The 22,735-nt window shown below is 40.9% G+C and overlaps 2 protein-coding genes across 9 annotated transcripts in view; both read right to left on the bottom strand.

The window, feature by feature from the left end:
• msrb3 (methionine sulfoxide reductase B3) overlaps positions 1-15,886 on the bottom strand; it is a 73,813-nt gene extending 57,927 nt beyond the window's left edge. For 4 of the 8 annotated variants that reach the window (XM_047575682.1, XM_047575686.1, XM_047575689.1 and 1 more), the window contains exon 1: positions 13,028-15,886. Coding sequence is in view for 1 of the 8 variants with exons in the window: in XM_047575681.1 (XP_047431637.1) it covers positions 12,367-12,457 (91 nt within the window). In the remaining 7 variants the exon portion in view is untranslated. Of the gene's footprint in view, positions 1-3,446; positions 3,505-12,366; positions 12,473-13,027 lie in introns of those variants that run through there. The other 4 variants (XM_047575683.1, XM_047575691.1, XM_047575692.1 and 1 more) reach the window with 3 other exon arrangements.
• A 408-nt stretch (positions 15,887-16,294) lies between these two features.
• lemd3 (LEM domain containing 3) overlaps positions 16,295-22,735 on the bottom strand; it is a 17,268-nt gene continuing 10,827 nt past the window's right edge. The window contains exons 7-13 of the mRNA XM_047575680.1: positions 20,498-20,599; positions 20,299-20,401; positions 18,265-18,443; positions 18,023-18,104; positions 17,803-17,908; positions 17,640-17,718; positions 16,295-17,008 (exon numbers count right to left, since the gene is read on the bottom strand). Coding sequence (XP_047431636.1) covers positions 16,830-17,008; positions 17,640-17,718; positions 17,803-17,908; positions 18,023-18,104; positions 18,265-18,443; positions 20,299-20,401; positions 20,498-20,599 — 830 coding nt within the window. The 3' untranslated portion in view covers positions 16,295-16,829. The remainder of the gene's footprint in view (positions 17,009-17,639; positions 17,719-17,802; positions 17,909-18,022; positions 18,105-18,264; positions 18,444-20,298; positions 20,402-20,497; positions 20,600-22,735) is intronic.

Here is a 22,735-nt window from a genome sequence, read left to right as displayed (position 1 = left end):
ACAGGGCCACAGAAGTATTTCTGACAGTCATTTAGAGGCTATTCGAAAGGCTCCAAAGCCCCGAACAGTCAGGGAGATGATGACATTCCTCGGTATCACTGGTTACTCTTCAGCATGGATTGAAGATTATGCAAGTTTGACAGGACCTTTAAGGGCTAAGATTAAAGATACTGGGAGTACTCAACTTCATTGTAATCTTCTCTGGACACAGGATGGTTTATTAGCCTTTGAAACGATTAAACAGAGGTTACAAGAAGCTCCAGCGTTAGCACTTCCAGACTATTCTAAGAATTTTCTGTTGTACGTATCTACCTCAGCTGGAGGAAAATATGCATGTGCAGTTCTTTGTCAGCCAACCGGTACAGGGACCAGTCCTCAACCTATTTCATATTATTCTACTGCTTACTCAGATGTTGAGTTGGGACTACCACGGTGTTATAGAGCAATGGTGGGAGTCTATTTAATGTATGACAAAGCATCTTTGGTCACGAGGGGATATCCAGTGACAATTCTTACTCATCATAGTCTTAGAAATCTTTTGAACTATGGCAAGTATACTTTGACTATGCCTAGACTTAGAGACTATAATAGGCTTTTAGAACAGGAGGATGTCACATTAGTCAGATGTGTTACGATAAATCCAGCTGAGAATTTGCCAACTCCAGAAGATGGTGAACCACATGATTGTGTTCAAGAAGCAGAGAAATATCCGAGACTGAGGTCAGATTTGCAAGCTCTCCCACTGCGTGAGGCAGATTTAGAGTATTGGACTGATGGGTCCTGTTATCGTGTGGGAGATAATTTGAGTGCTGGTTATGCGGTGGTAAAAGCCCAGGGAACAGGATTTGTTGTTGAGAAAGCGGAAGTGGTACTGCAGCCTGCATCAGCGCAGCTTGCTGAATTGGTGGGGTTAACTGAAGCATGTCTTTTAGCGGAAGGCAAGCGTGTGACGGTCTATACAGATTCTGTATATGCTCATAATGTGTGTCATTTGTTTGGATCGGTAGGGAAAAATCGAGGGTTTAAGAAAACAGATGGTTCCCCAATACAGCATCACACTCAGATAATGAAACTTCTCCATGCTATGATGAAACCTAAAGAAATAGCAATAGCTAAATGTGCAGCACATAAGAAGGATGTGTCAAGAGTCACTCAGGGTAATAAAGCGGCTGATGAGGTTGCAAAAGCAGTGACAGGAGCTGAGAAGTTGGGTAAAGTTTTCTTGGTCACACATGAAGTAGATTTGGAGGATAAGATTACAGTGAAAGATGTGGTCTTAATGCAGGAAGCTGTCTCTGAGGTGGATAAACAGTTGTGGGTAGATCGAGGGGCAACACAGTATTCTACTGGTCTTTGGAGAAATCATGAGGGGCTGATAGTAGCACCTCCAGATTTGTTGGGATTGATGATTCGAGAGGCACATGGCTTAGCCCATGTTGCAAGGGGGGAAGTTAGGAGGAAGATCATAAAAGAGTATGGATTTTGGGCACCATATTTGCTTGAGCAAATTGATTATGTTATAAGCAGGTGCACTATCTGTCTGAAAAATAATGTTCGGAGGGGTGTGATGGTTCCTCCAGGTCATATTCCAACGCCAAGGGGTCCAATGCGTGAGTTGGTGGTGGATTTTGTCGATATGACAAAACCAGTTGGAGGTAAGAGGTACATGTTGGTCGTCGTGGATAGATTTTCACGATGGCCTGAAGCTTGTCCAACTAAGCGAAAGGATGCTCAGTCAGTTGCCAAGTTTCTGTGCAGGGAGGTCATAAGCAGGTGGGGACTTCCTGATCAAATATCTTCGGATAACGGGAAGGAGTTTGTGGATAAAACTGTGAAACTGATCTTACAAAAATTGGGGATTAAACAGCGTCTTGGGGCAGTTTATCATCCACAGAGTCAAGGGAGAAATGTGTGTGTGTTGATGTTTGTTTTTAAATATATTGTGTCTATTTGTTTTAATGTTTGCAAAGATACTGGTGTGCTGTCTTTTCTCCACTTAGAAGGATATTGAAGGAGAATCACTGCGAGAAGCTGGGTGTTCGGGGACTGAAGGACCCTGAACTAGGACACTGTGATGAAGCTTCACAGTGCCAGTGGGACACGAATGGAGCAAAGTGGAAAAGAATCACAGTGCAACATACTTTTGTTTTGTCAATGTTGTAATGAATGTAATTGAGTTATGTGTTTGTTAAGAAAGTGGATGTATTGGAACCTCAGTTGTTTTTTTTTTTGTTTTCGGGGTGTTTAAGGAAAGTAATGCTAGGAAGGGAAAGGTCCAATGGAGGGTCCGATGGGTCGACCAGCCTGATGTTGGATATGGTTTTGATTTATTTTCTGAGGTATCCATATATATACTCTGCTTAAGATATTTCCCTATATAAATTTTAGAAATCCTTCTTTTTTAGTAGGCTTGGAGTACTAATGTGTGGTCGCCTAAGGCAAGGGGGCCGTGAGAGAATTTCCTGTCTTGTTTCAAAGATGAACATTTTAAGAAAGATGACTGTCTGATAGGTTTTCGCTCTCACACTCCATGAATTTGTTGTATTGTTAAGAGTTGTGCTATAGTTGGCACATGTAGGAGGAACATGTATTTATGTTGTAACAGTGAATATGTTTGTGCTGTTTTTTGTTGGTCGAGACTCTAGGAGCCTCGAAGGGGGGAAATATGTAGTACATGGTCCTCTCCATTCGTTCTCAGTATTTGTTTCCTTTGTGGGGATGTCTATATAAAGTTTAAAGGTTAAAAGGTGATGTACCAGTTGTCAGTCCATAAAACTGCTAGACCTTGTAAGGAGACAAGTTTTGTTTGTGAATGGGGGTTCTTGGGGATAAGAACCATATATAAGGGGTCTGTAGAAGCTGAATGGCAGAGAGGATTTGATGATTGGCCAGAAGCTCTCTCAGATTCGGCAAGAGTTTGACATTGTTCTTTCTTGTAAATAAACCTTTTTAAATGCAAGATAAGACTTGTCAGTGGGGATCACTTCTTTCTTCAGCACATCAATATACAACAGCACAAGCAGTGAAACTCTTATTTTCACTTTACCCAACCACCTGTCCTCTATAGCTCCTTGTAAACCTTACATTTCATTTCAACTTAATCTGCTTTGGTCTATTTAGCAGTTAGCTATGGCTACTCTCTCTCGCTCTGCTTCTCCTTCTCTCTCCTGCTGATTGTGCCACATTTTTAGGTACTCCTCTGCCTCCTTAAGTGGTAATGGTACTTGTAATAAATGTAGTTTATTTGTAGCTTTGGAGGAGAGGGTCTCTGAATAGGAAGCACGGCTCAGCACCATGGAAAGACCAGTAGCTAGCCAGCATCCTGTAGCCAGTGTGGGCCGACCATGCACAGCTTCCGTTAGCATAGCTCCTGCTAGCTGTCCCCCTCCCGAGCAGCTGGGAAACCAGGGCAGCTGGGTGACGGTACAAAGGAAGCATAGTCTTACCCGGCCCACGGAGCACCACCAACCGCTTCACGTTTCAGATTTTCCCCACTTGGCAACCCTAATTTGCAGAACGTGAAGTTAGAGAAACATTCCAGGGGCCAGAGCAGGCAACACAAAATCTTATCTCAAACTGCTGGTTAAAGCTAAGGCTAAATATGGTACAAATGTTATTCACTTTGGCAGTAATGGCCAACGGTTATGCCAATTGGAGCTCAATAGACTTAATGTGGAATCGGTGTGTAAGTTTGCAAAAACTATGTCAGACTCCGTAGTTTTCTCTAGAACCCTGCCCAATCTGACCAGTGATGATATGTTCAGTCGCATGTCATCATTCCACGGCTGGTTATCTAGGTGGTGTCCAGCCAACGACGTGGCCTACGTTGACAAATGGAACTCTTTCTGGGGAAAGCCTGGTCTGATTAGACGAGATGGAGTTCTCTTATCTCTAGAAAATTGACTCATTTTATTAACCCCCCCGAAACCATGACAACCCAGAGTTCAGCCGGGGGGTAGAGTTGCAGTCTTACACACTTCTCTGACGCTAGTACTGTCTCACACGCATAACTCCCCAAACTCCATAGATGTGCAGTCTGCTCCCAAATGTTTTAAATTGAAAAATAACAATAGAGGAGTTATTCATAGGAACCTTATACAAATCAACACAAATTCACTAGTACAATAGAACAAAATTAAATGTGGCTTTTTAAATGTTAGATCTCTCTCATCTAAATCTCTTTCAGCGACTGATTTGATAACTGATCATCAGATTGATCTATTTACTTTGACTGAAACGTGGCTGCAGAATCATGAATATATCAGTTTAAATGAGTCCACGCCACCCAGTCATAGCAACTATCACATTCCTCGAAGCACAGGCCAAGGAGGAGGAGTGGCAGCAATCTGTATTAATCCTAGACCTAAGCAAAGCTTTAATTCATTGGAAAGCTTTGCAACGACGTGGCCTATGTTGATAATTGGAACTATAATTGGAACTCTGGGGAAAGCCTGGTCTGATTAGCCGAGATGGAGTTCATCCCACCTTGGCAGGTGCTTGTCTTAGCTCTAGGAATTTGGCCAATTTTATTAACACCTCAAAACCATGACAACCCAGAGTTCAGCCCAGGTGGCAGAATTGCAGTCTTACACGCCTCTCCGTCACTTCTCTAGTACTGTCTCACACCCATAACGCCCCAAACTCCATAGATGTGCTGTCTGCTCCCAGATTTTTTAAATGGAAAAACAACAATAGAGGAGTTATTCATAGAAACCTTATCCAAATTAACACAGATTCACTTGTACAACAGAACAAAATTAAATGTGGCTTTTTAAATGTTAGATCTCTCTCATCTAAATCTCTTTCAGCGACTGATTTGATAACTGATCATCAGATTGATCTATTTACTTTGACTGAAACGTGGCTGCAGAATCATGAATATATCAGTTTAAATGAGTCCACACCACCCAGTCATAGCAACTATCACATTCCTCGAAGCACAGGCCAAGGAGGAGGAGTGGCAGCAATCTGTATTAATCCTAGACCTAAGCAAAGCTTTAATTCATTGGAAAGCTTTGCAACGACGTGGCCTATGTTGATAATTGGAACTATAATTGGAACTCTGGGGAAAGCCTGGTCTGATTAGCCGAGATGGAGTTCATCCCACCTTGGCAGGTGCTTGTCTTATCTCTAGGAATTTGGCCAATTTTATTAACACCTCAAAACCATGACAACCCAGAGTTCAGCCCAGGTGGCAGAATTGCAGTCTTCACGCCTCTCCGCCGCTTCTCTAGTACTGTCTCACACCCATAACGCCCCAAACTCCATAGATGTGCTGTCTGCTCCCAGATTTTTTAAATGGAAAAACAACAATAGAGGAGTTATTCATAGGAACCTTATACAATTCAACACAGATTCACTTGTACAACAGAACAATAAGAAAATTAAATGTGGTCTTTTGAATGTCAGGTCTCCCTCATCTAAATCACTTTTAGTGACCGATTTGATAACTGATCGTTAGATTGATCTATTTAGTTTGACTGAGACATGGCTGCAGGATGATGAGTATGTCAGTTTAAAAGAGTCTACGCCACCCAGTCATAGTAACTATCACGGTCATAGTAACTTCCTCAAGGCACAGGCCGAGGAGGAGTGGCAGCGATCTTCGACTCTGATTTATGTATTAATCCTAGACCTACGCAAAGCTTTAATTCATTTGAAAGCCTTACTCTTTCGTCTTGCTCATTCAGACTGGAAAACACAAAAAACAATTCTGGTGTATCGCCCACTTGATCCTTACTTGGAATTTTTAGCTGAATTCTCTGAGTTTCTATGTGATTTAGTGCTTAGAACAGATAAAGCCATTAAAGTAGGTGACTTTAACATCCATGTTGATGTTGGCAGTGACAGTCTTAGCTCTTCATTTATGTCATTACTAGACTCAATTGTCTTTTCTCAGAATGTAAATGGTTCAACCCACTGTTTCAATCACACCTTAGATCTTATGCTAACTTATGGCATAGAAACTGAAGGTCTAACCACAACCCTCTATTGTCCGATCATTTTCGTGTAACATTTGAATTTACTATCAGTAATTACACAGAAATTGGAAAGACATTTCGTTATGGTAGACACTTATCCAATGATGCTATAATGATGATGGTATAAGGAATTAATACCTTCAGTATTTACCTCGGTGGCTTATGTCAGTGATGTAGATGTCAGCAACCACAATCTAACTCAATCACAGTATAACTCTAAATCTAGTTGGTCCTCTTAAAAAGAAGGTGGTAAGGGGCGGCTATGGCTCAGTAGGTAGCGCGGGTTGTCCATGAACCGAAGGGTTAGCGGTTCAATCCCCCAAGTGTGCCATATGCCGAAGTGTCCTTGAGCAAGATACTGAACCCCCAGTTGCTCCCAGTGCAACTGGCATTGGTGTGTGAATGTGTGTGTGCTTGTGTGAGTGAATGGGTGGATGTGTCTCTGACTGTAAAAGTGCTTTGAGTACCTTTGAGTAGGTAGAAAAGCGCTATATAAGAGCAAGACCATTTACCATAAATCGCTGGTAAGAATTTGGCATTCCACTAGATCTGAAGAACCTCACATAGCCTGGAAAGATAGTTTATCTTATAAAACTTATTAACTTATATATAAAAAAAACTCTCCATAAGATTAGAACAGCATATTATTCTTCATTAATAGAAGAAAACAAGAACAACCCCAGATTTCTTTTCAGCACTGTAGCTAGGCTGACAAAGAGTCACAGCTCTGTTGAGCCATCTCCTTCAGCCCTCCCTTCATGAGCTTCTTTACTGATAAAATTGTTGCCATGAGAGATAAAATTCTTAGCACCCTTCCATCTGTCAGAGAAGTAAGTGTAAGTACAGTGCCATAAGAAACCTCTGTAGGGCCGAGTCAATATTTGGATTCTTTCTCTCCCCATCCCGACTAAGTTGCTCAAGGAGGTTTATCCATTAATTAATACCTCCATATTAAATCAGATAAACTTATCTTTATTAACAGGATATGTGCCCCAGTCTTTTCCAACTATTGTAATTAAACCATTACTTAAAAAAAACACTCTTGACCCAGATGTTTTAGCCAACTATAGGCTAGTTTCCAGCCTTCCTTTTATCTCTAAAGTTTTAAAAAAGGGTTGTTGTCAATCAGTTGGTTGATCATTTAAACAGGAATGGTTTGTTTGAAGAGTTTCAGTCAGGTTTTAGTGCAGAAACGGATCTGGTTAAATTTTACCAGTTACCAATGATCTCCTCATGGCTTCAGACGATGGACTTTGGTTGGTCTCTATCCTTGTCCTGCTAGATCTTAGTGCTGCATTTGACACTATTGATCACAGTATTCTACTACAGAGACTTGAAAGTGTGATCAAGATTACAGGAACTGCACTAGACTGGTTTGAATCATATGTGTCAGACAGCTTCCAGTTTGTCCATGTAAACAACAATTCTTCTATATATACCAAAGTAAGCTATGGAGTTCCTCGGGGTTCAGTGCTAGGACCAATATTATTCACATTACACATGCTTCCCTTAGGCAATATTATTAGAAAGCATGGCATAAACTTCTATTGCTACACAGATGATACCCAGCTATATTTATCTATGAAACCAGATGAAACTAATCAGCTGGTTAAACTCCAAGCATGCCTTAAAGACATAAAGGCTTGGATGACCTGTAATTTTCTACTTTTAACTCAGACAAAACAGAAGTTATTGTATTTGGCTCTAAACATGTCAGAGATTTATTATCTAATCACCTGGTTCTGTTGGATGGCATTACCTTGGCCTCCAGTACTAATGTGAAAAACCTTGGTGTTATATTTAACCAGGATATGTCCTTTAATTCTCACATAAAGCAGGTGACCAGGACTGCTTTCTTTCACCTTCGTAATGTCATCACAATTAGAAACATCCTTTCTCAGAGTGATGCGGAAAAACTAGTTCATGCATTTGTGTCTTCCAGGCTGGATTATTGTAACTCGTTACTGTCTGGCTGTCCAAGTAGCTCTTTAAAAAGCCTCCAATTGATTCAAAACGCTGCAGCAAGAGCACTGACAAGAATTAGCAAGAGAGATCATATTACTCCAGTATTAGCTTCTCTTCATTGGCTCCCTTTAAAATCTAGAATTGAATTTAAAATCCTCCTCCTTATATACAAGACCCTGAAAGGCCTAGCTCCATCATATCTGAAAGACCTCATAGTACCATACTGTCCCAACAGATCACTACCATCTCTAAGTGCAGGTCTACTTGTGGTTCCTAGAGTTTCTAAAAGTAGAATGGGAGGTAGAGCCTTCAGCTATCAGTCTTCTCTTATGGAACCAGCTCCCAGTTTGGGTTCGGGAGGCAGACACAGTCTCTACGTTTAAGTTCAGGCTTAAGACTTTCCTTTTTGACAAAGCTTATAGCTAGGGCTGGACTTAACCATCCCTTAGTTATGCTGCTATAGGCCTAGGCTGCAGGGGGATGATGCACTGAGGACATGTCCTCTCCTCTTTCTTCTCTGGCTCCTGTCCTCTAATATCTTATCATTGTATTTTCTATCTCTCATAATTTACTAACCACTGTGTCTCACTCTCTTCCCTCCCTGACTGAGTTTCAGTCAGGGTTTAGAGTTCATCATAGTACAGAAATAGATCAATCATCAACATATGTTGTATTATTAGATTCTGTGTTTCCTTCAGCTTGATACATGTATCTGTGACAGAAGTTTGTTTATCTTGTTTCTCTTGCTCTTCTTTTCTCTCTCTATCTTCTGTTTCTACCCGGCTGACCTTTGGCAGATGGGTCTCTCCATATTTGCTGGGTTCTGCTCAAGGTTTCTTCCTCTTAAAAGGGAGTTTTTCCTTGCCACTGTTGCCCCCAGGCTTCCTCTGGAGGTTTCAGGCTGGTTTTTGTAAAGTGTCTTGAGACAATTCGTATTGTTATTGGTGCTATATAAATAAAATTGAATTGAATTGCCTTGGAACCCGCCCTTTATACAGTCTCCTCCAAAAGTGTTGGAATAGCAAGGCAAATTCCCTTGTTTTTGTTGTTTTCACTAAAGACATTTGGGTTTAAGATCAAAAGATGAGTATGAAACAAGAGTTCAGAAGGTCAGCTTTTATTTCCTGATATTTACATCTAGATGCGTTAAACAACTTTGGATATATCGCCGTTTATATTACACCACAGCATTTTTAGGTGAGCAAAGGTAATGGAGCAAATAATCTTAAAGTAAATAACATTTAATATTTGGTGGCATAACCCTTGCTTGCAATGACTGCCTCAAGCTTGCTACCCATCAGCATCACCAAACTGTTGCATTCTTCATTTATGATACTATTCCAGGATATTACCGCAGCTTCTTTCAGTTCTTGTTTGTTTCAGGGGGGTTCTCCCTTCAGTCTCCTCTTCAGGAGGTGAAATGCATGCTCAGTTGTGTTAAGGTCAGGTGATTGACCTGGCCAGTCTAAACTCTCTTACCACTCTACCACTCTTTTACCCTGATGAAGTCCTTTGTTTTGTTGGCAACGTGCTTTGGGTCATTGTCCTACTGCATGATAAAATTCCTCCCGATTAGTTTGGATGCATTTCTCCCTAAACTGGCACACAAAATGTTTCTAAACACTCCGGAATTCATTCTGCTGTTACCATCATCAGTTACATCATCAATAAATATTAATGAGCCTGTTCCAGAAGTGGTCATGCATACCCAAGCCATGACATTACCTCCACCATGCTTCACAGATGAGCTTGTATGCTTCGTATCATAAGCAGTTCCTTTCTTTCTCCAAACTTTGGCCTCCACACTTTGGTATCAGTCCATAAGACTGTGTTTCAGAACTTTTGTGGCTCATCTCTGTACTTCTTTGCAAATTTCAGTCTGGCCTTCTGATTCTTACTACTTATGAGTGGTTTGCATCTTTTGGTATGGCCTCTATATTTCTGCTTTCAGAGTCTTATTCGAACAGTGGATTGTGATACCTTCACCTCTGCACTGTGGAAGTCGTCGGTGATGTCACTTACTGATGTTTTGGGGTTTTTCTTCACAGCTCTCACAATATTTCTGTCATCAACTACTGTTGTTTTCCGACCTGTGCCATGTCTGTTGCTCAATACAGTACCAGTAGTTTCTTTCTTATTCAGGACATCCCAAATTGTTGTGCTTGCTATGCCCAATGTTTGTCTAGTGGCTCTGATTGACTTTGCATCTTTTCTCAGCTTGAAAATGGCTTGCTTTCCTCCCATAGACAGCTCTCCGGTCTTCATGTTGGTTTATCCTCTTTAACAAGAAATGCATACTTTATAGGTTTCAACCCAGGCCAAAAAGTAGACTAGTCATGCAGAGCATTTAATGTTTGAACAATCAACCTTAAAGGCAACACCTGAGGCCTGTATCACAAGGATTATGGGTTTAGCGAGGTAACTTCAGGGTTAACCCTAGGTTTCCGGTATCTCGAAGCAGGATTCATTCTTAGCTTAGCTATGTTACCATGGCAACTTACTCTGAACAGCAAACCTGCCTCGGGTCGGGGTAACTTTCAGGATTCATCTGAATCTGATAAAAGACGCCAATCAGCTGTTCAGGAAAGAATCATGTGCCCTTTCACTGACGACCCGATTGAGATTGGAGCCCAAATCGCAAGAAGAGTGTTATGGCGTGAACGCATCTTCCAGGAGATAACCACACAAAGAAGAGTATATTTTTGCTATTTGCCCCCGCTAAGCTCAAACACAACTCAAAATCAGGATTTCATTCAGGTTAACAACTTGATGTATTGATATGATGTAACTGGGGCATCAGCTTCCAGCTTTATTGTAGCCCATGTAACATTATGGAATTAAGAAATCCAACTCCCCAGATGAAATTATATTTTTGTGCTTCGTTTTTATCTGCTCCCAAGTTCTTTTTACTCCAGAGGGGTTACATCTGGGGGAATGACGCTAATTGTGATACTCGCGATTCATCTATCCAGCGCAGTGATTGGGTTTCGTGATTTGAACCATTGATGTGTAATTTGCGCATTTATGCAAGCTGCAGTCCTTTACCATGCCTTATGGTGTCTCTTCGATGCAGCTGCGATGTTTGAATTTTCGAGATTTTAAATGAGATTTACTTTTTCTTCTTCATGTCCGAGGAGAATCAATCCTTGCTCCTTTATGCTGGTGGATCAGCGCTCATGATTGTGATTGGTCTGCTGCCTTGGAACCCGCCCTTATTCATGTGCGTTCACCAATTCACAACAAGACAAATCTGGATTGAGTTAGCGAGTTGATAACCAGCGTCGTGATACTGCTTATCCAGATCGTCACTATTCTGGACAGGTTCAGCTGGATAAATTGGAGTAAAGCCAGATAAGTTGAGCTCGCTTCGTGATACAGGCCTCTGGTCAACAAGAAACACCTGTCAGTCAAATGTTCCAATAGTTTTGCTCACTTGAACAGTGGGTGCGTTTAAACAAAGGGTGGTGTGTCCTGAGTTGTTTAACACATCAAGATGTAAATACCAGGAAATAAAAGCTGACGTTGTGAACACTTGTCTGATACTCATCGTTTGATCTTAAACCCAAATGTCTTTGGTGAACAACAAAAACCAGGGAATTTGCCTTGCTGTTCCAATACTTTCGGAGGGGACTGTACGTGTGCGTTCACCAATTCACAACAAGACAACCCTGGTTGAGTTACCAAGTTGATAACCAGCGTTGTGATACCACTTATCCAGATTGTCATTGTTGTGGATAGGTTCAGCTGGACAGGTTGGGAGTAACCCTGGGTAAGTTGAGCTTGCGTTGTCATACAGGCAAGACAAGACAACCCTGGGTTGAGTTACTGAGCTGATAACCAGCGTCGTGATACCGCTTATCCAGATTCTCATTGTTGTGAATAGGTTCAAATGGTAAATGGTCTTGCTCTTATATAGCGCTTTTCTAGAGACACATCCACCCATTCACTCACACAAGCACACACACATTCACACAACAGCGCCAGCTGCACTGGGAGCAACTAGGGGTTCACTCGGGCACACTCGGGGGATCGAACCGCTAACCCTTCGGTTCATGGACAATCCGTGCTACCTACTTAGCCATAGCCGCCCCCCAATTCAAATGGATAGGTTGGGAGTAACCCCAGGTAAACTGAGCTCGCTTCGTGATACCGGAAACCTAGGGTTAACCCTTAAATTACCTCGCTAAGTCTGCAATCATGCTTCGTGATAAAGACCTCTGGACGCTGCGTGGTCAGTACGGTGGCCGACACAGGCCAAATGGACGACAAAGACCAAATACGTCTCAATTCGAGAAAACTGCTTCAAGTACAGAAACGATGCAAAATCACAAATTTAAACACAAGTCTAAAGGAAGTACAAAAAGAGGAACGTGGTGCAAACGAAAAAACGTGCTGTAAAAAACAAAGACAGATACGTCACCATGAAAAGCGCTGTAAATAGAGAAACGATGCAAATCATGAAACGATCTGCAAACCCCTGATTCACACTGGACCTCTCTCGTCCTTTTCATTACGTCCCACTATCGACTGATTTGACAACTTTCCTCCCGTTTTATAAACTATGGAACTCACTGAGTTTTACGGCCCGATATATATTTTTGTACTGTCAAATTCAATCTTAAAACTTTATTTGGAAAAAAAAAAACAAAAACAAAAAACAAAAGCCTAATAGCATCACTGCCTAAGTCATTTTTTTACTTAGCCTACTATTACAATATCAATAACAAAAATGTGCTCTTTCTTGTTTTCTTGTTTAATGTCGTTCGACGTTCTGGTCGACATTCAAATATGACATAGGCGAGCGACATCCGTTTTTTTCCAGGGTTTATCAATGATAAACAAAAACTGCACTTTCGATTTAAGTTGACTATATATGTATTATTTTGTTACAGTGCGTTGAAAACGTCACATGATCTGGTCACGCCGATGTGATAATGGACTACTCAAAGGTTAAATTCATCTTAATCTGTTCCCAACACGGCTGACAGTCACATGGTATAGGTAGCTGACACTATATGAAGCGTATTAAATAGTTTTGCACTGCACTGTTAGTACACAAAATACATAGGACACTGACATACCGCAGATCAGCAGCAGCAATGGTGCAGCTCGTGACGGTCTTCAGCCGTTAACTTGGCCTGAAGCTGACACAGCCTGGAAAGCTGACATGGTGGGCAGGGCAGAATGTCAGGGACTTGCATATCTCCAATTATGGCCAGGACCCCACTCACTGACCGTTTTACTGTTTCACAGCAGTCTCGACACAGCATAATGAAACGGTGTAGCAATGGTTATTATATAAAAAAAATGCATTTTTCTATTTCACAATTTTCAAATTTAATGAATTCTACAATACCAAGTTGATTAAATCGCTTTTGGGTTTTATTTGTGGGCATATATTGTAAGACTACTGTCCCGGCTAGTTAAATCAGTGTCTAATACCAACACAACTTAGTAAACTCTCGCAGATTTTGATTTGGCCATTTAATTACACATACCCTACTGTTACATAACTTCTCATTTCAAATATCTACTCAGCCAGTCACATGGCAGCAACTGCATTTAGACAATCTGCTGAAGTTCAAACTGAGCATTCAACCTTCAGTGTGTTGGTGCAAGACAGGCTGGTCTGATCTACTGGGCTTTTAACATAACTTTACAGGGTTTTAAAGAGAGTGGTCCAAAGAGAAAACATCAAGTAAGATACAGTTGCATTTTGCTATTAATGAAGTGCCTACCCATCTTCTTTTGGCTACTTCCAGCTGGAGAACGCATTATCTCTAAAGTTAAACTATTGTCAAACTGGTTTCTTCATTAAGACGACGAGTTTACTGTAACTAGGATTGCCCCCACAGTAACCTCTTACAGTAATCCAGTCCTTTGGGAGGTCATGGCATGAGAGATTCACATTAAGGATGTGCAACCAACAAATCTACAACTGCATGATGCTAGGTAAATACAGACTAATCTCTTCAAGGCAGTACCATATATAAATCTACCTTGTTTTTGTGCATTCAATATTAAGGTATTCAAATAATACACTGGTTCATATATTCATGATTTTATATCAATAAGACAAGGTATATATCCTTGCACCTGGGATCATAGTCACCTGGGGACTGAATGTGGGTCTCTGTCAATGATGAGGAACCTGATTGTAATTGGCACAATAGCGTTAGGGGTAGGTCCTCCTCTTTGTGTGCAGGATGCATGGAGGAAAGGTCCAGGCTAATCTTGCGCTGACCGCACCGATCTCGAGAGAGCTCCTATGTATTGCTGAATGTGTGCATGTCTGACTAGAAGATAACATCTTCTCTCCATTTATCCATTCGGTAAAATATGTTGGATTTGTGCCAAATTTGTGTGTGTGTGTGCGTGGCGGGTGGCGCATCAATTGTCAAATCAACCATAAATGTCACCTTCAACCCTGTTTGAGACATCTGCTCTAAAGTATGTTCCCAACACATTGCTGAATAAATGCCACAAAGAAATAAAGCTGTAAGACAAAATGGCTATCCAACCTGTCCTAGGACAATGCAATAATGAACAGTCTAACTAATGAACTGAGAGCAAATGTACTTTTCTGAACATAATATAAAAGGTTAAAAAAAAGAAAGGAAAGGTGATAAAGAGCAATCAAACATAAATGGGGAGAAAGACTGTGATGCAATCTTGGACAATTTCTAAAATCACAAAATATATAAACTGCTAATAAACATTTAATTTGAGCTATTTATACAACTGGCAAATAATATTAAAACTTCGGCATCCTTTAAAAGGTCTTACTGACCAACCCCCATACAACAAGATCAAAACATATTACAGTTATATTAATATACATAAAATGCATCAGCGGTAATGAATGCATTTATGAGGTTCAATGTGAAGCACAAGCGTAGAATTGTCATCACATTAAACATTTACGTTAGTGAGAGGTGTAGGTACACTGTTCTTCAGGAGATGTACAAAAAATTCATGACACTGATGCACAAATCATTGGCTTACTTCCAAAAGCATTTGTGTCATTTTGTTGTTTTACACATCCCAACAGCTGGCAGATGTCAGGCCAATCTTCCTACAAAGGCCTTGATTGTTCTATAAAAAAAAAAAAAAAATTATGTGTGTGTGTATATATATATAAATAAATAAAAGCGTTTGATTAAAGATATAAAGAAACTGCTACAAAATACCAAATCTTAAGATGTCACCTACATCTAGGCCTTACCCAACCTTCAAACTTGGTTAACATTTCTCAAATCAAATACATTCTTCCATTAATGCAATGCCGGTAAAAAGCACAAATTCAAGGCACAGGGTCATCTGCTGCAGTTGTAGCAGGATTTGAACATTTGAAATGTGCACGGTTTGTACAATTTTATACAGCAAAATTTGAATTCAAATTTCAAGTCAGTACATTTTCTCGTGTTTTAAGGACACACATGTGCTGATAAACACACAAAACCAGATATCCAAAAGATCAGTACACTCTCCTTTCAGTGTCTACAATATTTGAAATGTAGTATTATAACTTTCTAACATCTTAATAGTTCTTACTTAGGACAAAAGAGTGGCAGTATCAGTACAAGGGTCTTATAATACACAAGACCAGAGGTAACAGAACCATGTTTCATCATGACAAGAAAATATCTGTCTCACCCAAGCAAAAAGAGCACAGATTGCAAACTGGACATGGCTCACTCTGAAGTCTGCATGCTTTTCTGGTCTGTAATTTGTGCACAGATACAGATAATACATTCCACTCATTCAAAAAGGTTTTGAAATTGAATTCAGTGAGGGTACACCAACAATAAAAAAAGACCCAACTTTAAAGAGGTAAATAACAAATATACCAAGTTATAATGTGTGTTCTCACTCACTCACTCACTCACTCACTCACTCACTCACTCACTCACTCACTCACTCACTCACTCACACTCACTCACACTCACTCACACTCACTCACACTCACTCACACTCACACACTCACACACACACACACACACACACACACACACACACACACACACACACACACACACACACACACACACACACACACACACACACACACACACACACACACACACCACACGCAACATATTAAGACTACACCTGCAGAAGAAAGGTTCTACACTGCGGGATTCTGTTACTGCTCAAAATGTGAGCATTCGTGGGGCATTACAGGGTGCTACAACAAAATAGAGGAAAAGGGCAAAAAAATAATAATAAAAAAATACATACATATAGCAAATACCACCATAGTGGCTGAATCATGATCCTTACTGCGCTATTCTTCCAACTTGACTGCAAAAACAGTGCTGTTGCAGTATAGTAAAGTAAAATAAAGCTTGTTCTTAAATTCATGTTTATTTAGAGCACAACCTATAGATGTCTGCTCTCATCTTCCTCACTTGACTAAATAATGATTTTAAATAATGACAAAAAACTAGGAAACCCAAGGATTCAACCACCACACTATGTTGTACAAAAAAAATTGTGATCAAGCCCTACTTATACATGCAGCCATTTTTATCCAGTGCCCAAATTAACTCTATAATGACATCAGTTAAAACTGTGGAACAGTCGAGGGTAGATTGGAGTTTCTGCACACAAACCTAAACATTCCAGAACAATTTTGCTTCTTTCTTAAACCCATGGCATTTCAATTACATAGATTATAGAAAACACAGTATCACTGAATAGTATTGGCTGTGCCGAAAATAGAAAAAAACAAAACAAAACAAAGTTGTGAAAAAAAAAGCTCTCCTCCAACACAAACTGAAGTTGCCCCTGTTTTAAAGCAGTGAAGGAACCACAGTACACTGGTGCTGAGATGGTGGAAGGGCACAACAGAGAATGTTACATCAAAAGCTCAAAATCATCTCATGAGAAGCCTGAAGTGTTGACTGAGCCATGGTGCTGCTGGGGGGGCGCATTGTTCACGGTGCTGGGGAATTTTAGGGGAAGGCAAGAGGCCTTCAGTGGTGTGCAACAGCCCTGTGCCTGAGGGAATCGCTGATGATATCGATCCAAACGCAGATACTTGACCGTCACCAGTTTACCTGTAAAATAAAAGTAGGACCCGTCACAGACGGGCAATGAGTGATTATGAGTGTGTTTACATGCACAGCTTAATCGAGCTATGCTCATAATACGACTTTCTGACTACAGTCCTTGTCCCAGTTTACATGCAGCGGAGAAAATCGAATAACTGACAGGAACAATGTCCTCCTTCTCCACACTAGGTGGCGATATGTGTCTTTTCAGCAGGTTAATACCATGTGAATACTAGTCCAGTTGCCTTTATTCAACACCGTTTGTATCCCTCCTACACATTATCAACTCAACTTTTCTCAGTCTTCTCCATTTACTGTGTTGGAATGATTTCAGTAAAGGTAACTGTTTAAAATGTATTAACTTCCAATTCCTGGATGAGCTGCATAGTTCCCATCATCACTGCCTGAAGAACACAAACTGATTTTGTGAACACACTGATTTCCGCCAACAAGCAATTTAAAGACTTAAGAAAAAAATATGCACACACCAAGGGACAGGTATAAATGCTTTGATCGGCATAGTGCACTATGACGTAGGTTCTGCATTAACCTGAACCAGGAGTATAAAGCAAGATTTAGTTTCTACTTTGGTTACTGCTGAGGTGCTCTATATATATATATGCCATGTGTAGTGTACCATCAAACCAGGAGCCGTGAAGTGCCTTGAAGGCTTTCCCTGAGTGTTCTGCAGAGAGACACTTCACATAGACACAACCCTGTGGAGACAAAAGGAAGCACTGTATGACTATTACAACAACATGTATTACAAACTATGTTCCTTACTGAAATGAGACACATACTTCTCGTGAGTTTTTATCAACAGCGATATGGACAATACCATCATTGTCACTACACTTTTCCAGGATGGCCTCATGGATGGCTAGATCCCAGTTATCCCCAACCTCCCTAAAAACACAAATAAAAATAAACTGAAATCAGAAAGTAAAAAAAAAAAGGGGGGTGGGGGGGAAGCCCCTACCAGCGCATCACTCATGACATGTAGAAAAGAAAGATACTCACATGACTGGGTCAAACATGTTTCGGATTTTCAGACATGGGGTCAGGCTGTTGGGAGGCGAATTCCTCCTGTCCAGAGGGAAAGCTGAGAAAAAAAATAACAAGAGACTGTGACCACCTTCTACGCAAACAAATCACTCAATGTGAAATATACAATTTTACCTGTTTTTGGTCCTCTATTTGTTTCTAAACAATGCTAAACAAGATTTGCTTCGCTATAATTTGAATGAAATGTGCTCTGTTACCCTTTCCCTGCCAGACTTTGGATGACATCGAGGAGGTCTTGTCAAAACTGAAGGAAGGCTGGATCCACCTCCAAACAAGGAAGTCTGCTCCACCAATCCTTTGAGTTTCTGTTCGAATCCTGGACTCATTTGCTGTGACGAATTTCACTGCCTGCTCCCAAATGTTCTTCATTTTCTTCCTGTAAGACATTGTAACAGCAGATACCTCTCTTTCAGGGGACCAAAAGTAATTGGATAATTGACTCAAAGCCATTTCATGGGCTGCATGGATTATTCCCTCATTAATCCTTCATTTAAGCAGGTAAATGATCTGAAGTTGATTCCAAGCATGGTATTTGCATTTAGAAGCTGTTGCTGTGAACCCACAACATGCAGTCATGAAAGTACAACAACCAATCATTAGAGTGAACAAAAAGGGAGGGACAGGAGAATTGTTAGGAGTGGCCAAATCAACAGTTTGGTACATTCTGAGAAAAGAAAAACACACTGGTGACCTTGGGAAGGCAAAAAGGCCTGGACATTCAGGGAAGACAACAGTGGTGGATCACGATGATGATAGGACCCTTTCCGCTGTGAAGAAAAACCCTTCACAACTACCATCAAGTGAAAAACACTCATCAGTATCTAGACTCACTGGTCACTTGATTAGGCACAACTGTTCATTTGCTTGTTAACACAAATAGCTAATCAGCCAACCACATGGCTGCAATTCAATGCATTAACTACTGATCTACTGGGATTTTCATGCACAACCATCTCGAGGGTTTACAGAGAATGGTCCAAAAAACAGAAAATATTCAGTGAGCTGCAGTTGTGTGGACGAAAATACCTGATGTGAGAGGAGAATGAGCATTGTCTAAATTGTTGCTGACGATGTCCTTCCCTTTATGACCACAGTGTACATATCTTCTGACGGCTACTTCCAGCAGGATAACGCACCATGTCACAAAGCTCATATCATCTCAAACTGTTTTTTTAAACATGACAATGAGTTCACTGTACTCCAATGGCCTTCACCAGATCTCAATCCAATAGAGCACCTTTGGGGTGTGGTGGATGCTATCATGGACCAAAATCTCAGAGGAATGTTTCCAACACTTAGTTGAAAGTATGCCAGTCCTGAAGGCAAAAGGCAGTCCAACCTTATACTAGCAAGATGTACTTAATAAAGTGGCTGGTGAGTTTTGGTCTAACATACAGAGAAGATGAGTATAAATACAGAGAGTTCCCCACAAAGTGCAAATCATCAATCAGTTTCAAAAAATAGAAATGTCAGTTTAGACTTCCATATATACACACAATATGTTCTGCCTCCTGCCCTCTGGGAGGAATCGGAGCCTCGGTTCCTACTCCACCAGACTGAACGGCTTCACCCACCAGGCCATCAGGAAGCTGAACTCTCTCTCTGAAACACTCTAGACTCTAAAACCTTTGATTACATCCACACACACATATACATATATATATGTATATGTATATATTAAAAAACTCTCTACTTCCATTACAATTTTGACTGTCTTTTGCACATTTACAACCTCTATCTCACAGAGAAAAACTTACTGCTGCTATGTCTACATATACACTGGGAAGTCTTTATTTTATTGTATTCTATTGCATCACATTTTTAACTGTGCACTTTAGTTATTGTTTACTTTATTGTTAGAAAATGTCTGTCTGTATCTGTTGTGCATGTGCACTTTACCTCTTCACCGTGGGATAGAAGAAACATTTTTTCAATTGTTTTGTATGGTTGGTACATGTGAAGAAACTAACAATAAAGCCGACTTTGAATTTGATATACAGTATGCCCATAAAGTTTCTAGTATAAAATAATACCATATATTGTCAGTTTTTCCTGAGATCTTCTTGGTTGCATAATGCAACAAATGTCACAGGCCAGAAATTTCCCACAGGAAGCCAGTGGATATATTTTAGCAAACAGTAGCTGTTAATTTGAGACCCTGACATAACACATTAAGCTTTCTTTTTGAATTCTAAAACCAAATGTGAATTTGCAGATGTGTTGCCACTTACCTATCCTGTGGCTGAATCAAGGAGTCTCTGACATGGGGAATTGGCAGGTAGGGCTGCAGGTCTTGGTTTTCTTGGCAAGCATCACCGTGTGTTCTCAACACATCTGAAAAAAAAAGTTTATCTTGAGAATTCTTTTTGTTTATATGGGATCCTCAACATAACTTGCTGGACACTCAAGTGAATGTGTTGAGTTCCTTACCAATTATTTTTTCCACCATATCATACATGTGCCTAGTCTCCTCCTCTTCTCTCCTCCAGCGATACTTCATGTAGCAGACCACACTCCAAACAAAGCATCCCACTGGACACAAGCATGCACAAGATTCACACACAGCAAGTAAAATTCCATATTCCTCAATACTCAGGTACCTCATGATAACAAAGAGAAACGTCTTATTAAAATTTGTCAACATGGAAAAACTGAAATATCACATTGACACAATTATTCAGACACTTTGCAACAGCACAAATTCAGCTCAGGTGCCTCCCATTTCTTTTGATCATTCCCAAGACGTTTCTACACATTGGGGTGGAGTTCATCTGAGGCAAAGTAAATTGAATGGACATGACTTGAAAAGGCACACAGTCCTCTATCAAAGGTCTCACAGGTGACAAATATCAGGACATAAGCCAAGCCATGAGATCAAAAGAATTGCTTGCAGAGTTCGGATACAGGTTTGTCAGGTTCAAGGTAAACCTGAATGGAGCAAAGTGCAGAGAGATGTTCAATGAAAATCTGTTCTGCAGCACTCAGGATCTCAGACTGGGCCAGAGGTTCACCGTCCAACATGGCAATGACCCTAAGCACACAGCAAAGACAACACCAGAGTGGCTTAAGGAAAACTCTGTGAATGTCCTTCAGTGGTAAAGTGAGAGCCCTGAGGGCTGTCCTTGCTTTCACACTCCTTTAGTGTCTGGCAGTGTGAACAAACCACCTACTCCTAAATGTGGACAAGACCAAGGAGCTGATCATTGACTTCAGATGGAGGAGGACACCAGTGGAGCCCATCACCATCCAGGGCCTGAAGGAGGAGTAGTAACCCACTACAAGTACCTGAAAGTCTACATGAATAACAGGTTGGACTGGAGGGATACCAGTGATGCTGTGTACATGAAGGGCCTGAGTACACTTTCTGAGGAAGCTCAGGCTTTTCAATGTGTGGAGTGAGTTACTCAAGTCTTTCTACCAGTTTTTTGTTGCAAGTGCCCTGTACTTTTGCTGTGGTTTGTTGGGGGAACAGTACCATTAAAAAAGACATCAGCAGAATAAACAAATTGATCCGAAAGGTGGGTATGTGATTGGTAGGGAGTTGGAGACCTTTGTCTCTGAGACAGGCAGTAGGACACTGGATAAACTGCACTCCATATGGACAATCCATCCCATCCTCTACCCTGGAGCTCCGGGCGGAGGAGCTCATTCTCCGGCAGACTGATTCAGGTCCACTCCCATAGTGAATGCTACAGAACTTTTATACCTTACTATATCCAGTTCATTTGTGGATCATTAAAGTCTGCCTCAGTCCAAGTCTAATCGAGCTATGTTGAAACTTTGACTTCGGAATGTGGCCATTGTCCCGGTTTGCATGCAAAAATCGAATAACTAATATAAACATGTCTTCCTCGTCCACACTAGGTGGAAATATGACTCTTTTCAGTGGGTAAATACATCTCCTTTCTGTTTGACCTATTACATCACATAATAAACAACTGGAGTTGTTCATGCGGCAGACCAGCATTTGAAACAACAACATGATGGATAATAGTACAGCTTTTTAATCTCGTACGTAACATGCATGCTACTTATGGTGCAGATACGATGTGTGGTATCCCTCAGCTGGTTCTTCTACGGGCTCTGTTTACCTCTTCTGTGATCGTTTTTCTTGGATGTTTTTGTTCCGGGGTCATACCCCGGCACAGTGGTTGTAGAGCATGCGTTCATGTGTTGCCTAGTTTAACTCTGTCTAAGGGGTATACATGCCAGTACAAATTGATTTCCACTCGCATTATCGTGTTCTTAGTCAGATAAGGAGAACTCAGATATTAGTCCGAGTAACGCATTTACATGCACTTAAGTCAGGTTAGAGTCGGATTAAGGAAATAATTTTCCACGTGCATGTAAACATACTGAGTGTGCGCTGTGGGTGGGTCGTCCTTGATGAAGTTGTGTGCCCTCTTTGTGCCTTGGAGGGGTGTCCCTGCGCTCACTGCCATGCCCTGGTAGTAATGCTGACTCCCTGTGGTCTGTCTGTGAGGAAGTCCAGGAACCAACGATTCAGGAGAATGTTAGACGGAAAGCGTTTCTGACAATATGCAAATTGTAGGGGGTCCAATGTGTCCTGGATGGCCTCTTTTATGTGGCACATGACTATCCTCTCAAAACACTTCATTACAACTGAAGTGAGTGCATTGCAGCAGAGTCTCAAACTGGTTATTTTGT

This window comes from Mugil cephalus, chromosome 22 (assembly GCF_022458985.1).
Source record: "Mugil cephalus isolate CIBA_MC_2020 chromosome 22, CIBA_Mcephalus_1.1, whole genome shotgun sequence".
Classification (NCBI taxonomy): domain Eukaryota; kingdom Metazoa; phylum Chordata; class Actinopteri; order Mugiliformes; family Mugilidae; genus Mugil; species Mugil cephalus.
Note: the sequence above shows the minus strand (reverse complement) of the source record. Positions and strands in the feature narration are given on the sequence as shown.